This window comes from Anoplolepis gracilipes, chromosome 15 (genome assembly GCF_047496725.1).
Source record: "Anoplolepis gracilipes chromosome 15, ASM4749672v1, whole genome shotgun sequence".
Taxonomy (NCBI): domain Eukaryota; kingdom Metazoa; phylum Arthropoda; class Insecta; order Hymenoptera; family Formicidae; genus Anoplolepis; species Anoplolepis gracilipes.
In genome coordinates, this window is record NC_132984.1 from 3,586,775 (window position 1) to 3,604,329 (window position 17,555).

General features: G+C 32.1%; 3 protein-coding genes across 5 annotated transcripts; 1 reads left to right on the plus strand and 2 right to left on the minus strand.

Annotated features, from left to right (window-relative positions):
• The first annotated feature begins 661 nt into the window (after nucleotides 1-661).
• Nucleotides 662-6,612, plus strand: Syt14 (Synaptotagmin 14). 2 transcript variants are annotated; one of them, XM_072906913.1, is made up of 8 exons: nucleotides 662-1,005; nucleotides 2,326-2,514; nucleotides 2,800-2,937; nucleotides 3,359-3,417; nucleotides 3,519-3,698; nucleotides 3,989-4,312; nucleotides 4,996-5,349; nucleotides 5,458-6,612. In XM_072906913.1, exons 1-8 carry the CDS (start codon nucleotides 972-974, stop codon nucleotides 5,668-5,670), a joined length of 1,491 nt encoding a protein of 496 aa, XP_072763014.1. In that variant the 5' UTR covers nucleotides 662-971; the 3' UTR covers nucleotides 5,671-6,612. The 2 variants fall into 2 exon arrangements, with proteins under 2 accessions (XP_072763014.1, XP_072763015.1); XM_072906914.1 differs by having other exon boundaries at nucleotides 2,326-2,469.
• Nucleotides 6,613-10,459: 3,847 nt separating this feature from the next.
• On the minus strand, nucleotides 10,460-12,093 carry LOC140673768 (pre-mRNA-splicing factor ISY1 homolog). The gene is made up of 4 exons (XM_072906918.1): nucleotides 11,739-12,093; nucleotides 11,624-11,646; nucleotides 11,194-11,512; nucleotides 10,460-11,072 (listed from the first exon to the last, which is right to left on the minus strand). Exons 1-4 carry the CDS (start codon nucleotides 11,739-11,741, stop codon nucleotides 10,707-10,709), a joined length of 711 nt encoding a protein of 236 aa, XP_072763019.1. The 5' UTR covers nucleotides 11,742-12,093; the 3' UTR covers nucleotides 10,460-10,706.
• A 693-nt stretch (nucleotides 12,094-12,786) lies between these two features.
• On the minus strand, nucleotides 12,787-17,410 carry Asprs (aspartyl-tRNA synthetase). 2 transcript variants are annotated; one of them, XM_072907184.1, is made up of 12 exons: nucleotides 17,041-17,410; nucleotides 16,107-16,206; nucleotides 15,708-15,792; nucleotides 15,365-15,551; nucleotides 15,175-15,277; nucleotides 14,763-15,084; nucleotides 14,533-14,704; nucleotides 14,320-14,467; nucleotides 14,038-14,227; nucleotides 13,762-13,842; nucleotides 13,575-13,686; nucleotides 12,787-13,044 (listed from the first exon to the last, which is right to left on the minus strand). In XM_072907184.1, the coding sequence occupies exons 2-12, from the start codon at nucleotides 16,172-16,174 to the stop codon at nucleotides 12,881-12,883; spliced, it is 1,632 nt and encodes a 543-aa protein (XP_072763285.1). In that variant the 5' UTR covers nucleotides 16,175-16,206; nucleotides 17,041-17,410; the 3' UTR covers nucleotides 12,787-12,880. The 2 variants fall into 2 exon arrangements, with proteins under 2 accessions (XP_072763285.1, XP_072763286.1); XM_072907185.1 differs by having other exon boundaries at nucleotides 16,107-16,144; nucleotides 17,041-17,409.
• Between the last annotated feature and the right edge of the window lie 145 nt (nucleotides 17,411-17,555).

Below are 17,555 nucleotides of genomic sequence, written 5' to 3' on the forward strand. Positions count from 1 at the left end.
TTTTGCTCATCGAAGATAAAAAATTCCAAGTCTCGAAAGTCTCAAAATAATGAAAAGTCGAAGCTTAATTATATTATTAAAATATCGAACATACATTGCAATTTTGTAAAAAAGACGACCAATTAACCTCACTATTCTTGCTAGGAAAATATTCACTTTCGTTTACGAATTAAAGTAAGTCGCATTTCACTTTATACCAATTCTAGGACAGCCTGTAAAAAAAATAACTATCTCAAATGTGAATTACTTCACCCATGTACCTTACAAGAGCCTGTCTCCCATACGTTCGCGACTTTACTTTTTGAGGTTATATTCGAGCAAGTGACAAGCGTACGAAGTCCACCGCTCGCGCAGTTCACCAAACATGAATGAACAGCCGCAACTGCGCATACGAACAGGAAGTATCTTCCGAAAGTGTCAATATAAACGATATTTATATCCACGCGAACCTCGTCTCCGAATGTAAATCACCGTCGAATACAAATTAACCACACATTCCTGAAGGAAGCTAACGATCAGCTGATTTGTGTCAAATAATTCTTGCGAGCAAGGATTAAGACGGCATCTTCGATAGAGAGAAACAGAACGTGATATTATTCCGAAAAGCTTCGCTCCGGGAACCGGGTAGAGAGAGAAAGGAGAGTCCCTTTCCCTCACCACTGTCGCAGTAGCGTGACCGCGTGACGTAACAGCGCCTGAGCAAGATGGCCGCGGCGCGCAGGCGCGTAGGACGGGTCTCGGTGCAGCAGGCGCACGTCGCGTCGGTCCTCGGAGCAACAGAGTGCTGTGTGTACACCCCCGCCCACGTATTATTGCGCTGGCTAGCTCGCGAAGCCAGCTAGCCACGCTTCTGTCACGGGAGGACGCCCGGCGACAGCCGAGGCGGATGATGCGTCCCGTTATTCCCCGCGAGAGGCAACCCCGGCCGAGCCGAATGTTAAACGAGTTTTAATGCGACACCGCGGTCGAGCATGATTCTGGCTGGATCAGACCACTTCTTGGCGGGTAAGTCCACTATGTCCGGTCGGGCTTAAGTCTCCTCCCCTGGCGACGATCTCGGTCCCCTGGGTGTCCGTGAATTTTTCTCCGAGGGTTTTTTTTTTTTCCCCCCCTCCGGATACGGGCGTCGTAAGTGGAACGATATCTGCGAATCGCTATAATCTGTCGATTAAAAATGGAGAAAATTCTATTTCCCTTCACCTTCTCTCCTCTTCTTCCTATTTTTATTAAGGCGTTGTGGAAAAACAGCATGTCGATTGGGAATCAGTATTAATAGCCGCGAGCAAAACCCTTCGGCATTGATTTTCGAGAATGCGAAAAAAATCAAGAGCGCAGTAGATAGCTCCGAATGATCGAGAATAATCTCACAATCCGCATTGCGCAAACGGATTCTCAAAAATTTTTCCCAACGAATAATATACGCTCGAGAGTAGAATTTTCGTAATACAAGCGGAAATTCCGCAAATTTTTCGAAAGTGCGAATTAATAATCGAGACGATAGAGCGATAGCGCGTCAAAAAATTGAACGTTGCTTATTCGGCTACCATGATCTCAAGGGGATAAAAAGGTGATCTTTTTTTTTATTATTATAATCGACTGCGTTAAACGTGCGTGTGACGCTGCGCAATTTCACGTAGCAGGTATGTTTGTGTCAACTGGAGCGATAATAAATTATTCCAGGTCATTACGGCGTAATATGTCGCCATCGAGTTAACGCGTTCGATACGACAACCGATACACCGGTACGCCGATATACCTACATAACGTCGAGGGTTAAAATTCCGAAATTTAAGAAAACAAAAATATGTGTACAGTAGAAAAAGGTATCTTGACTTATTTTAGAATAAATTTTCTGAGAGAGCACAAAGTCTCGAAAATAAGTTTATTTTACATGAATTCCCTTTTTTTTTTCTTTCACTCTTCTATTTATTTTTCGTTATTATGTACACAGAATGTGATCTTCAATCACATGACAATTAGAAGGATTACATATGTATAACTGAATATATTTACAGCAGTAAAAATTATTAAAAATTTCGATTTAATATTTTTTAACAATTTTTACCGCTGTACATATATTTACTATAAATATTTAATATAAATTTCATACTTTTAATTATTATAATAATTTAATTTCATACTTTTAATTATTATAATAATTTAATATTGTTCTGAGTTATTCTTGATTATGTACAAATGATAAAATAATACTATAGAGAGGAAAGAAGAGAGAGAGAGAGAGAGAGAGAGAGAGAGAGAGAGAGGAGTTTTATGTTGCACAAATTACAGTAATAAATCTAACGAGGATTTCTCGTGATATTTCAGTACCTGTGGAAGCGACTGCAGTTTTGGGTGCCGTTGCCGGTTTCGTAGTACTACTGCTGGCCCTTTTCCTCTATTTGTCCCGGAAGTGGTGCTTCACGCCGCCCTCCTCTACGGCGCTCTTCGGCGGAGTCTGTGTGCCCCTCTGTGAGTCCACCAACAGCTCCACATCTCAAATCTCGAAAAACATAGGTATATGATTTTATATCGACCTCCGTCCCGGTTCCTTCTTGCGAGTTTTCACCGTTTCGAAACTCGATGAAATTTTCGAATTTTGTTTGCATTTTTACATCTATTCATCACTTGCGATGACGAGAGTTAATTTCAAATTTGTTAAATAAAATTTAAGATCGAAAGACGGGTGAATCTGCAGTTTCTATTACGCCGAATGATCGCTAAATTTCTAGACTGCGAAGTGTAGAGTTCTTTGTAGCGAATGCAGAAGAATAATTTCTAATAATATATTTTGCTTGCTAGGGAAAACATTCTCCTATTCAGATCCAGAAACAAGCTCCGATTCAGAGGAAGACGCTCTCCGACGATTGAATTTGCGTTCACATCCTCCGCCGGATACGTTGACTATTCAAGCGGAGGATGGACCAACGACCATTGTAGGTCAGTAAGAACAACATTGTAAAATTTTAAGAAGCAATAATATACTATGAGCAATAATGTGTGTTTATAGTATATACAAACACTAATAACATACACATATAAGTGAGAAAATTAAGATAAATATATTATATTATTATATATATCTATAGAAAATATGAATATGAAATTTTTCCTAATTTTTTATAATGTATAAAAATATATATTTTTATATAATAAAAATATATATTTTACTCACCACACTATTTCTAAAATTTTGAATATGACTTTTTCAAAATTGTTTTCTATTCATTTCATTCACGTCTTTATTTTTATGCATTTAATATATTAAAAATTAAAAAAGTATGGAAAAATAATGATATCTAAGTAAGATGGTTAGATGTATAGTGTTCTTCTTGAATTTAATAATAATCAACGTTTGCAGACGCTGGGACCACTTCCAGTAGCTGCACCGAGGAACACTCTCCAGCGGATCAGCAGCAGGTGATTTTTTTTACTTTGTTTGTAGAAAAATTTTAAAGATTTGAAAAAAAAATATTACAGACTGCAATATTGTATTCTGTTTCTTTTTTTCATATCTTTAGTGCGTAGTAGAAGTTGGGGCATCCAACATTATACTCGACACTAGAGAGCAGGAGATAGAGGTCGAGCAAAATGAATCGACGACCAATGATGTCATCACGACGATGGGTACGATGGCTACCGAAGAAGTTGGTAGTCTGGAAGTCGCTTTCTTATACGATGCCCCAATGCGCGAGATGACAGTTTGTATAATTATTCTAAATTTAATTATTTCTAATCATTACAATTACGTAATTTTTCTTGTATCTTTTTAGAAACAAACGTAAATCTTAAATTGTACCTTGTTAATATTAGTCCACTATTATTTTGACTATTATTTTATATATTTATAATTTGTTTACATAATCATTTAAAAGATTTAAACAGAAATAAAAATATTCAGCAATATTTTTTTGTTTTTAAAATGCTTGAAATTTTCTCTTGTTACATAATATGAATATTACGCGACAATTGATACATATTATTTTGCTAGGTTCATGTGTTACAAGGACGAAATTATCCCGCCGGCATCGGCGGCAGCCAGGTACGCTTAGTCCTGCTGCCATCAAAAAAACAAAGACGCAAGACTCGAGTTCGGCAAGGGACATCGCCGCAATACATGGAGAGCTTTTTACTTCCTCGCGTAAATCCGGAGGATGTGAACGCAATGGGAGTACGGCTAAGGGTATACCTCTGGGGTGGCAGAATGATGCGTCGGGAGAGATTGTTAGGCGAAGCTAGGGTATCCTTTGATCAGATTAATCTTCAGCTGGAAACAACTCTCTGGCTGACTCTTCTACCGCCGCTTTCTTCTTCGGTAAATCATTTTAAAGTCTTTTTAAAGGCTATAGCTCGATAAGTATACAAAAAGTGCCCCCGACGAGTTTTCAAATAATACTTGGCTTGTCATTTCCTCATTGTAAAAAAAAAAATTTCTCAAAATTTCAGCTCCTTAATTTTATTATTTCCTGAGTTATCGAAAAAAATGTCATTTTCAGTTTTTGTTTCTTTTTTCTGTAAATATTTGAGATGATGCCATATCGATCTTTTTCTGAATACTTATCAATGAAAGACACACAAAAATATTTTTTTATTAATCTTGAATAAAAAAATATTTTTTTTGTTTTTTTTGTTGATAAATGTTCAGAAAAAATCGATATGAGATCATCTCAAATATTTACAGAAAAGAGAAATAAATGAAAATGACATTTCTCTCGATAACTTACGAAATAATAGAGTTAGGGAACTGAAATTTTGAAGAAATTTTTTTTTTACAGTGAGGACATGACAGGCCAAATGTTATTTCAAAACTTGTCGAGGGCACTTTTAGTATGTTTGTCCGGCTATGGTCTTTATAATATAGATTTAATCTACCGCAGTTGAAACTTTTATTTAGTAAACTTTATGGGAAATAATTTCTTAATTTTTGTATTAAAAAAATATTATGTATAATTTAGTCAAAGAATATTGATTCGAATAAACAAATTATTATATTTTTAGGCGCAGGATTGGGGAACTACCAGTAGTTTAACTCGTAGCGATTCCACGGGATCCCAGCAATCGGTTCAGTCATACGCCTCTACAGCTATACCACCTTACGGCAGCAGTATGAAAGGTGGTAGCGTCGCCGAAATTCTAATCGGTCTTGCGTACAACGGCACGACGGGCCGTTTGTCGGTGGAGATAATCAAGGGCTCCCATTTCCGCGGCGGAGGTGGAAACGACACGAAACCACCCGATACTTATGTAAAACTAGCCCTTGTTGACAGCAACAACCACGAGATGGGCCGGTCGAAGACTGGTCTAAAACGCGCCCAGCCGAATCCTCTCTATAAAGAAACTTTTATATTTCAGGTAATTTTATGTAAATTCTCTGGTTTTTTAAAAGTTTTCGGACATTTAAAAACCGATTATATCGTTAAAGTATGATATACAAAATTTTTTTCATGATTGTGTGAAAAGATCGCGTTGTTTCAATTGGGGGATGTGACGCTCTTCCTATCCGTGTACAACCGTCGGCGAAGCGGAATGGGTAGAAAGGGACGAGAGATGATCGGCTGGCTTTCTTTGGGTCTGAACAGCTCCGGATCTGAGGAGCTGCAGCATTGGAATGATATGCGGACGGCGAGGCAACCGACGCAAGTACAACGCTGGCATTCGCTGTTGCGCCCTTGAGGTATTCTCGAGTGAGTGCCTCCTTTTGGATTTATTCTCGACGCAGCCATTCGAGCGCGAAACCGATTTCACCGGTATTTGCCGCGAAGAGTATGGGAAACAGATGCGCATTTCTGAGAGAGAATAATGCTCGTAGCTCATCTCGAAAGAGATTTTGGCTCTTTTTTCTTATCTCGCGGAGACACACATTGTGTACTGCCTGGTTGAATAACGGAAGTCAATATTCCAGTCGGTCTGTCAATCATAAGTCAGAGCCCAAACAATGCAACTGTCCAAATGACATCGTAAAGATGTTCTGATGTTGGAATTATGTCTGTTAAATAAAAGTTATAAATGGCGAGATAAAGACCAAAATATGTCATAATACTCTTTAGACATCTGTTAAACAAATACACAAAGAAATCTAAAAAAAAAAAGATCTAAGAATGGCGTCTTAAATACATGTACGAAAGATGCTTTAATTGTCACTAAAGTTTTAAACATCTTTTAAAAGTTGTTTGGGCTTTTGTTTTGTTCGGGATGCTGTTTGGAAATACTGTAAACTCTGAGTTACAAACTCTTGTCTAAATGTACCAAGTACATTTCCTTTTTGATATGCTGATGGGAGCAGTGCGATTAATCTTTGATGTCGAGGATCCCGGATGATCAAGTGATGTTATCGATACTCCGGCCCTCTCATCGTGCCTGTCCTGTCATGTGGTACGACGCTCTCCGACTCGATATGTGCCTGAGCCAATCTGGATCGTTTATTTTTTACTTTGTGCCTTTCACCCTCTTTAGGCCGCGTGCCACGCTAAATGGAGAATCGTCGTAAAATGTAAGTGAAATTTGAGCGGCCGAGCGGCGTCATTTGGAAAATACACAAATAGTTACATACATCTCTTGACTTTATAGTATTGTAAGATACAGGGTGGTCATGCAACAGAAAAAAAAACTCGGAATTCTCTAGTAAGTTTGGAAATATATTCCAAGAACAAGGAAAACTTTTGTGGATTTTGAAAAATATTTTGGAGAAAATCGAGGTTCCTTAATAATTGTTAAAATATTCCAGGAGAAGTAAAAAGCTTCTGAAATTTTATAAAATACACTGTAAAATACATCAAAGCCTAAAAAAATTTACACAAATCCTTAGTAGAGATTCGGTAGAAAATTAGTGTTTCTTTCTTGGAAATTTCTTTGTGATTTAGGAATTTGAATGAATTTATAGAATAATTTGTGTGTCCACCCTGAAATTGGATAACATCGACACAGTGAATTATTATATAGTAATGTCTATTGTTTTCATAGAGTAACGAAATTATTGAGTCACATCTTAATACTTTACTTCTTTTCTCAAGCAATAATCTACTCTAGCAAATATTCTAGTAAATTAATAACGATAAAAGCTTTTGGATGGATTTGAATACCATTCTTTTCTTGTTTTATTCATGATATATTTTAATTTTTAACATTAAAATATATCGAGTCTTTCTTTCTTTCTTTTCTCTCCTAAGCTTCAGTTAAAATATTTCTCCAAATAAACTAAAATTACTACATTATAGAAACATAAATTTCTAAGAACTATTACTTTTTTTTATATATGTTGCTCATTATAGCTGTGCGTACCATATATATTTCAGTAATGTCATTGTTGTTTGTCAAATCATAAATCGCCGCTGTATTACTGTATCAGTGTGTCGATATTACCTGTCTTACGGTATCTAATTGTATGTATATACATACATTTGACGGATATTCAATTTGCTTGTGTTTGTTCATATAAATCGATATGACAAATACTGAGCCCGTGTTCTCGCCGTGCATTTAACATTGATTATTAGCTATTAGATTTCTACCTAGTATCGATAACATGATACGCAGTCTTACTACCGCAACTTATACATACCTGAATGAAACGTATACGCTAAGAATATATGTATATTTAACTCTAAAGGAAACGACGCGAGATCAGTGTCTAGTGCCAAGATTTGTCAAAAATAACGACAAGTATATGTTAATCCGTAAAAAAGATATTATTAGTAAAAAGTAACGATTTATTGCTGCGCGTAATAAATTAATAATATCGCTATACAATAATATTAAACTAAACTGTCGAGATCATTGAGATGCTCAATATTAATCGACATTGTCTCGCAAAATTTATGCTAGTCGTTTCATCTGTTAAAGCTGCTTGTAAACTGTATTTATGTACCAGTTATGTCTATTTGTACGCAATTTTTATTAATCTCCAAGTTAATTTAATTCGCCAATCTTTTAACTAAAAACTCTAAAACGTTATTTTACGTTTCGTTCAGGTATGCCTGGAGAAAAGAAAAAAAATAAGATTAGAATTAGCGGACGGATTAGAGCGACAGATTATAGCGGTAAGATGAGATTAAGAACACGGGCATCTCTCGAGATGGTTCGAGAATGGATTGATACAGTCACGGATTGATACAGTTTGCGCCGGCGTGGCGATGATTTAGCGAGACTTCGAAGTGGAATAAAAAAACGGGACGAGCAAATTCACAATTTAACGACGCACAATGACTCGCAAAACGCACTTCGTAAACGCAGATGTGTTTGTAGAGTCGATATAATATAAATGAAATAGAAACATAAACACGAGATCATGCATTACACGTTAGGTTGTAGACACATGGTATAATCTATGCATTATTATTAGAATTTTTGAGCAGAGAGGTTTCCTAATCATACCAAAGTTACATTAGAGACGCAGAAGAATAGAGAAGATACGATTTGAAGATGAATTTTTCACAGATATCACGAGATTAATTTGATATATGAAGAGAGAGATATACAATACAAAAACAGCTCTCTTTATAAAACAAAGTTTACGTCTATGGATCCTTTGACAAATTTGACGTTTTTTTTACAAATACGATTGAACTTTGTTTTTACATATTTATGATCTTCGATATTGAATATTTTGATAATTAAACATTAAAGTTTTTTTTTTGTTTCGACAAAATTTACTTTTGAAGTTAAAAAACAAAGATTTGTTATCTATTCACCTTTGTAAAGTTTAATTTATGAAATAATTATTTTTGTAATAATTTATATATAATAATTTAAATGTGTTATAATATCAAATGAGTTAATATGTGTTATAATATTAAATGCACTATATATTAAAAAATATTATTATTAACAAATTTTAAATTTAATTAATCCTTTATTTCTTTTATTAAAAATGGATTTTTATTATTACTTGATAGTACGCGATTCTTTGATTATACGATTTATATTATTATTAACAAAGGTGCAATACACAAACATATATATACACACACATATACACACATTGATGACAAACGGAAGATGAATTTAGACCAAACAATCGTTAGGGGATTTCCTAGATCAGCTGGTAAAACCAACCATTGATTATAACGGACAAACAGATGCTGTGAATCATTTAACGCTTGATTTTTTTTAAGCCTTTAGTGGTAAATTTTCATCATGGTTATTAATCCATGCTCGAACTATTTTGTCTCATTTATGTTTTAGCAGTAAAATGATTGCCAGGGCTCAGAAGTCTCTTTTTTAAGACAAGGAGAGAATTTTATATTTCGCGCAGCGAAAATTCTTTTTATACACGCATTATACGTGTTGTGAATAATTACTACAAATGAGAATTTAGAACATCCTAAGCATACAAAGTTCTAGATTCAGCGAACTGTCTTTCATTTATAAATCCTTTCTGCAGCTTAAACTATATTTTTTTCCTATTAAGGAGACATGTAAACGTTTTCACATTTCGGATTTTAATCCGAAAATGGTTATTAGATATGTTATAAAGAGTGTAAGAAAACTATAAGAGATGTTTATACCCTTATAATTGTTCAATAATGTACTTATTATTACTTACAGGATGTGAAAATTATAGCTGTGAGAATAAGTTAAAACAGATTTTAAAAGACATTTAGGATTTAAATATAATAAGATTTGTATTTTTTTAGCTGTGTTATGTGTGTTAACTGATATATTATTGTACTTCTGAGTCCTAGCAGTATTATCCTACATCTTAATGCACAGTCTGTTTATAAACAGCACGATGCTGAAGAGAGGAGAGAACCATTTAAATACATGTAAATTAATTAACGCGATATAGTATTAATATCTTTCGATTGTAAGATTATTATTGAACATTTGTTTTACACAAAACACAAACTAGATTTGAAAAAATTCCAAGATTTCCAGTCATATTATGTGAGTAATATATGTTGAATTAGCAGGTAGTTTTTCAGGGTAACTTTTAGGCCTTTTAACTCTTTGAATCTGATATAATGTAATTGTGATAACATTAATCTTATAACGGCGTTTTCTAGTGTTTTTTGTGTGATAAATCGATAATATTGGATTTGTGTAGGGAGTGATTGGACCACTATATTATATTTTAATTTTAGAACACCGCACTGGAATTTTACAATCTCTAGCTGGAGGTTTTTAGAGAACGTGGTGAAATTTTCACAACTGTTTCTTTTTAGAAAAAAAGTGATGTTTCGTGCATTTAACACTCCTATTGTTCATTGATAGATGCTTGCAGTATCAAGGCGATAAGAGAGCCGAAAGATTTCAAGCTCCAACATGTGGATTGCTTTGTTACATTCCAAAGATACATTTGTGACTAAGGGAATAAGAGCGTACGACGATTTCTAGATTAGGAAGTAACGATTACTCGCTATGTCATTTGAATCATTGTATTTTATCAATTTTTCAAAATCGCGAAATATGAAGTAAAATGATGAAAAAGATACCAGATCGCGAGGATTATAAACAGACTATAACGTTGGATTTTGATCTATATTTTATCTACAGCACCCGTTTCTCGATAAACATTAATTCAAGTTTGAATGTCTACTGCACAAACTAATTATCTTAATCAATGTTATTACGCGTACTTATAAATTAACAATAATTATTACATCTCCATCGCGTTTTATAAAAATGTATTCTAATATATAATTAAATCAATAAACTTACAAATAGTTATTATCGCAATTGGAACTCTTTTCATATATATTTCAGGTCACATTTTACTCCAGCCCATACTTATCCAATAACTCTTTCTTTTTCCTAACTAATAGGGCTTCCTGAATATCTTGCTGAGAGGGAATTGGTTTTTGCGCTGTTGTTTCAACTTCAGCTTCCATCGGTTCCTTCTCACAGGATGTCCATTCCTTGATATATTTTTCTCTTGCTTCTTGTTCTGCTTTTTGTTCTAGTGGTACTAAAATACCATCATCATCATCCATGTAACCATAATAATCCGCGTCTATATCCTTCATCAATTCCGCACGAGTTTTTCTAGGAGGTGGCGGTGGTTCTTGCTCGAATAATTCCCTAACACCTGGTAGTTCTTTAGCAGCACCGAAATATTTATAACCCCGATTACCAGGAACCTGTTATTTAATAAAAGCATATATATAGTGAAATAAATTGGTTCAACTATATTGTTTGTAGCATTAACATAAATATTTGATATTGTCTCTGATATTGTGAAAGTAATGTCTGTAACTTTACCTCACGTCCTTCATGGTCTAACATGCGAGGCCCGACTCTGGAATAATCAGGTCCACCAAGCTCTTTTATTTGCGCCTCCCAATGCCGTTTTTCTCTAAGCAATTTGTTGATCTCATCGTTTAAATCACGAATACGGAATTCACCAAGTCCAGCATTTTGAATTTGTGCAACCTTCTTTGCAATTTCCCGAATTATTTGCATTCTCCATTTTTCTGCCTTACGTAAATCCCTACATTCTGAAGCTAGGTATGGCCTTCGCTCCTGTTCTTTCTTTGCTCCCTCATTGTTCTGCGCTGCTCTCCAACGAGCAAGTGTTGTCCTAAAGAATACGATTGATATTGATTACTGATATTAGTAATTATAATTAGTATAATTGATATTATATCAACAAAAAATATCAATTAGATTGAACTTATAAAGATATACTTACATAGCCTTCTCCGCATTTCGTGCCTGAAAAAAATAAAATTTACTTATTAAATAAAGTATAAGTAGCATATTAACATTTAATAAAAATATATATATATATATGTATGTATACTCACCATTTTTAACTGTTATATATTAATTATTCACAGTACTGTTACTAACAGTATAACTGAATATAACGTTGGTAATAAACTAAGATTAATTATTTACAGTAAATGGATTTCATACTTCAAAGTACACAATTTTAGATTTAGCGCGTATGATCTGTTTACAAAATAAAGGAACAAGATAATTATAAAATATATTTTTAAAATATATATTATGTTATGACATTTCTTATTTTCAATTTTTGTGTTTGTAATTTTCTTATTATACTTGTTTTTCTTGAATGTATATTATAATAATTCTATCATTTTTGCAGGTTATATACAGGCACTTTGCGGCGTCCGGCTCCTTTCTACCACAAGCGGTGCGTTCGGAAATTCTACTCGTAAAGTAATATAGTATAGTTAACTGACCAATCAGAATAAGAGCAAAGATTTCTCCGTTCTGATTGATCAATTGAATATTACTCTACGGAAGATTTCTGAACTCATTCACCATTGACCTTTTTAGAACGAGTGTGGGCTATTTAAACCATAAAATAATTAAAGCATAAGCTCATTCGAGGAATGGTTTATATGCATTAATTATTTAAGAGAAAATTATAATGGAAAGATATATTTTTTAAATATATTTTAAATATTGTAATTTCTTTTCTATTGAGCTACTTTTCTCACTTTATCATGATTGATAAACTTTTTTAATAATGTAATCAAGATATTATTATTATTATTAAAAAGATAATAATATTATTATCATTTTTTATTACATTATAATATAAATTTAATATATGAATTTTAATTTATCTATGTGACATAATACATATAAAAAAGAAATAAGGAAAAAATAAAGAGCCATTGGAAAGATATATTTTTTAAATTTTGTAATTTTTCTTTTATTCAGCTACTTTTCTCACTTTATCATGATTGATAAAACTTTTTTAATACTGTAATCAAAAAAGATATTATGTTTTTTGATTACATAATATAAATTTAATATAATATGAATTTTAATTTATCTATGTGACATAATACATACAGGAGAAAATAAAGAGCCATTAAGTGTCATTTATATGCATTCAAGAGATAAAAGATTTCATTTTTGAATACAATAACAATATTTGATATTTTATGATATTGAAATTAAATTGAAAATTTCAAGGAGTAAGTCGTTTGGGGTCACGCGGGAACATGGACACTTTACGAATGTTGTCCAAGCCGAGGTACAGCATTACGACGCGTTCCATGCCTATACCGCCGCCAGCATGCGGTGGGCAACCGTATCTGAAGGCGTCGATGTATGACTTGATTTTCTCGATATCTGAAATGAAGGATTTCATTATTAGGTTTTGATTATTTATGAAATAATTTCTGATTAAATAATAATGAAATATGGATGATGAGGTATTTTGTATTTAAACGACAAAATTTTATATATAGTAGAAAGTTAAAATTAATAATATATTTAATATTTTTAAACGCCGGGAAGAAATATGACTAATAAATGCACTCATATTATGTAAAAATTCTCTTTAATAATAATAAACGTTTCGATTCTTTAGATCATCTTCAGCATACAATTTATATTCGTATTTGATCCAAAGAAAGGACCAAAACTATTTATTTACTGTCAAAAGAATTTAAAATAAATCAAAATAAAATTATAATATATAATATATAATAAGTATTTATTTTTAATCAAAAGAGAAAAAAAGAAGAAAAGATAGAAGTCATGTAAATTAATACAGAATTTACGGAATGTTTCGATTTTAATTTGGTTTGATTCAGATTTATACTTAAATAATGTTCACAACATTAACAAAATTACCTTTATCCATAAGTTTCACTCACCGATTCCATGATGCTTAGCTCGTTCGGTCAGAAAATCTGGATCGTGGATACGTTGCGCGCCAGATATAATTTCCTCGCCTCGCATAAACATATCATATGAGTTGGACGCTTTCTACAATGAAGTTCAATAATTATCAAAGAAGAGAAAAAAAATATCACACAATTATTTTATGATAGAATACTATACTGGATTGTTTGGGTCTGGCATCGTGTAAAAAGGTCTGACAGCAAGAGGATACTTGTCCAAAATGTAAAAGTCCGTATCATACTGAAAAGAATATATTTATAATATTAAAAGTTGAAAATGCATTAAGTATTTTGTAAATTGTTAAATTCAAGTCAATAATCTCAAGAAATATAAATTATAGAAATAATCACAATAAATTAATTAAAACGTCTCGTAAAAGATTAAATATTTTAATTGTGTGCAGTCTTACTGGTTTGAAATTTTTTAGCATCTTACTTTCATTTTAACAAGTTTTCCTAAGAGTTTTTCGTCTGGTGTCGACAGATCATCCTCTTCCCCAAGAGTCACGCCCGCTTCCGCTAATAATTTAATCGCTTCTGGATACTCTAATTTCAAAGTTGGTTCAAGAAAAGTGAAAGGCTCCACGGGATACTGTTGACTGACTGCCGCTATATCGTCCGCATAACTATTGAATTCCAATGAATATCGTAAGTCAAAAGCTATTATTATAGATATATGAAGAAAAAAGAAAAAGATAATAAGCATAAATATACTAACATGTCACGTAAACCTTTAAAAAGCTCAGTGAACATTTGTCCGATAGTGTCTACTACCTCGTGGTAGTGATATTTAAAGGCCATTTCCAGATCAAGGCCTACATATTCTGTTAAATGTCTGTATGTATTGGAATCTTCCGCTCTGAAAACTAATCACAGCGTTTTAACAACTACCAATAATTTTAAATTCTTATTTCTATTGAATGCAATATACCTGCTCCAACAGTAAAAACCTTGTCAAAATCGGCAGCAATAGCCATCTGTTTATATAATTGTGGCGATTGAGCTAGATAAGCATTATTTTTAAAATAAGACACTGTAAATACATTTGCCCCACCCTCACTGGCTGCAGAGATGATTTTAGGAGTGTGTATCTCGACAAAGCCCTGAAGAGGATAAATTAAAATAAAATGTCTTAATTAAGCCAAGCATCATTATACTCACTTTATTCGTCAGAATGTCTCTATAGAGCTTACAAATGCCAGCTTCCACTCTGAATATTGCCTGATTGGCTGGAGTACGCAGATCTAGCACTCTGTTATCCAGTCTAGTATCTTGATTCACTCGAATGTTCAAGGCTGTTTCGTCTGTCTCACTTACAGTTCTCGCAGCGTCTTCTATTTGTAAAGGAAGCTGTGGCTTGGCAGCACTTATCACGAACACTTCTTCTATATGAACTTCCACATCTCCTTGTGTGCATGATTCGATTTTCGATGGCACAAGTTTCACTATGGCTTTAACATCGATTATGGACTCTTTTGTAATGCTGAAAATGAAACAGAAATATCATTTTAATTATAAACAAAAACATAGTACTTAAATTCCAAATAATTTCGTAAAAGCTTAGAATCCATACTTGGAAATAAATTTAATCATTTGCTTGCTGATCTTTTCATTTACAGCAGCTAATCCCTGCACCGTATATGATTGCTGTCTTATTACGATGAAGCATTGCTTGCCTGCGTGACAAACATAAGATTAAAGTTTTATTTGCAAATAATTAAACACTAATTAATATATTTCTCATGAAACATAGCATTATTTACCTTTAGCACGACTAGTATGTAAACGACCTCTCAACCAAACCACTTGATTCTGCAGATTTTTATTCAGATTTTTGACTGCTGTAAACTTTCTATCTTCAAATTTTTCCTTACTTTGAATCATGTTGACCTGACCATACTTTCCCACAGACACATCTTCAGTTTCATTTGTAGATTCTTGCTGAGATTGCTAGTGAATATAGTATGCAATGTAATAGTTATATATTTATCATTTTTTGAATTAAATTTATTGAGTATATCTTGTTTAATTAATACAAAAAAAACAAAGTTTATTTTTCTCATTTAACAATAATATATCACCCTTTTTATATATATAATAACTTACAGTTTGATCTTTTCTTTCTGCCTTTTTTGCTGCCTTCTGCATCTCTTTTTGCTGCTTTTTCAGAGCTTTTTTAGACATCTCATCTCTTTATAGAATAACACAAAAGTTCTTGTAAATATTATTTAAAATAGTGATAATACTGATGCTCACTGATTGCATAAATATAAGTATGTCCATAATATGTGTAAATATAGATATAATTATTAATATGTTAATAAATATATATCAATTGTACATATAAAATCTATAATAAGACATTCAATATAGTGTGTAATTTTAAAAATATAAAATGAAATTTGTCTCTAACCAATTTATGAACCTTTAATCAGAAATATAATTATGCTAAATAAAAATGAACAAATTAATTAGCAAGTGAAAATAATAAGATTTAACTTTTACCTTGTCGAAGAACACTCTACCGGTTTATCTTCAACCATCTGTGAAAAGATGATGCAATAAAGTATCATGAGCAATATGGATTATATCATCTTATCAGGTACTGAAAAATGTTTCAGGAATTGCAAGAATTACATGCTCAATAATTTATTTTATTACTATATTTAAAACACATAGCATAACACTATTAAAAATATAAATATTATAATATTATTATAGTATTTATATATCTTTAAATTATATTGCATACTAATATGCGTTAAAACTATTGACAAAAAATTACATAAAGATGATATATTTTTGTTCAAATATAAAAATATATAGAATATGTTAAGATATATTATATACTTGTTATTATCAATATTAGATTAATGTTATATAACAATATAATGAAATAATATAAAATTAAATGATTGAATTAAAAATTAATGCTTGTAGATCACAGTTTTTTGTTGCTCTGATCACATATGGATTACAATATGTTTTAGCTGTCTCAAAGTGCTTGAAAAAATCTACAAAATATTTATATACATATATATTCTTGAACATCTATAGAAAATGATTATGTAAAATAAAAGTTAAAAAATAAATTTTAAACATGTTTAAAAAATTAATTTTTAGAAATAATTTAGAATAAAAATATTGACAGAGTCCAAATGACTCACATGTGACCTTTGAGTTTAATATAAATTATAAAATTATATATAAAATTGTATTATGATGATTGTAATAATAAGATAAACAATATTAAACAACCAACTTGAATAACTTATGATTTTAACATTGAATAATATATAAAGAAATAATTAATATACAAGAATATATATATTTTTTAATACATAGTAAAGCATATAATTTAAAGGTTAGAGTACAATAATTGTGGAAAAAGTAAATTTGAAATCAGTGAAAATAAATAAAAGTAATGGTATATACGTACTTTGCTTCTTCAATCAATTATTTATAATAATTATTTGTCCAAAAATCGTAGATCTACAAATTCTACTCTACTGATTGGGGGTCACTGTTCACATGTACAAATGTAGTTACGCTGTCACAGGGTTATATGTTGGGTTATATATATTGTATCTGATCTAACCTAAACATATACTGTTGACAGTCGAGGGTCGAGTCTCGAGTCATCGTTTTTCCTTTTCTATTTTTTATCACATCCCTCGTGCTATTTTCATACTTTTCATATTTATCCGATCATCTATCACTCACTTCTCTACACATTTCTATTCCGTTCTTATATGATTTCCTTGTTCCTTCATTCTAACTTCAATAATATTTAATGTCACACATTTTTATCGAAATCATAAATCTTTTATATTGTGCCTCAAAATTTCTAAATTTAATTCACCTTTTGTTCTTAAAATCGAATATAATATGAAATTCAACATAATTTCATTTATTAAATAAAATGTGAAATTGAAATATCAATTTTTTTTAATA

Excerpts from the sequence above, each read along its gene's own strand:
- Syt14 (XM_072906913.1), top strand. The coding sequence starts at position 972 with ATGATTCTGGCTGGATCAGACCACTTCTTGGCGG. Across the intron at positions 3,418-3,518 it reads CTCCAGCGGATCAGCAGCAG|TGCGTAGTAGAAGTTGGGGC; the intron begins GTGATTTTTTTT and ends TCATATCTTTAG. Across the intron at positions 5,350-5,457 it reads AAGAAACTTTTATATTTCAG|ATCGCGTTGTTTCAATTGGG; the intron begins GTAATTTTATGT and ends TTGTGTGAAAAG.
- LOC140673768 (XM_072906918.1), bottom strand. Across the intron at positions 11,513-11,623 it reads CGAAATGCGGAGAAGGCTAT|GACAACACTTGCTCGTTGGA; the intron begins GTAAGTATATCT and ends CGTATTCTTTAG. Across the intron at positions 11,073-11,193 it reads TAGACCATGAAGGACGTGAG|GTTCCTGGTAATCGGGGTTA; the intron begins GTAAAGTTACAG and ends ATTAAATAACAG.
- Asprs (XM_072907184.1), bottom strand. The coding sequence starts at position 16,174 with ATGATACTTTATTGCATCATCTTTTCACAGATGGTTGAAGATAAACCG. Across the intron at positions 15,085-15,174 it reads ATGATTAAATTTATTTCCAA|CATTACAAAAGAGTCCATAA; the intron begins GTATGGATTCTA and ends TTTCATTTTCAG. Across the intron at positions 14,705-14,762 it reads GAGACATTCTGACGAATAAA|GGCTTTGTCGAGATACACAC; the intron begins GTGAGTATAATG and ends TATCCTCTTCAG.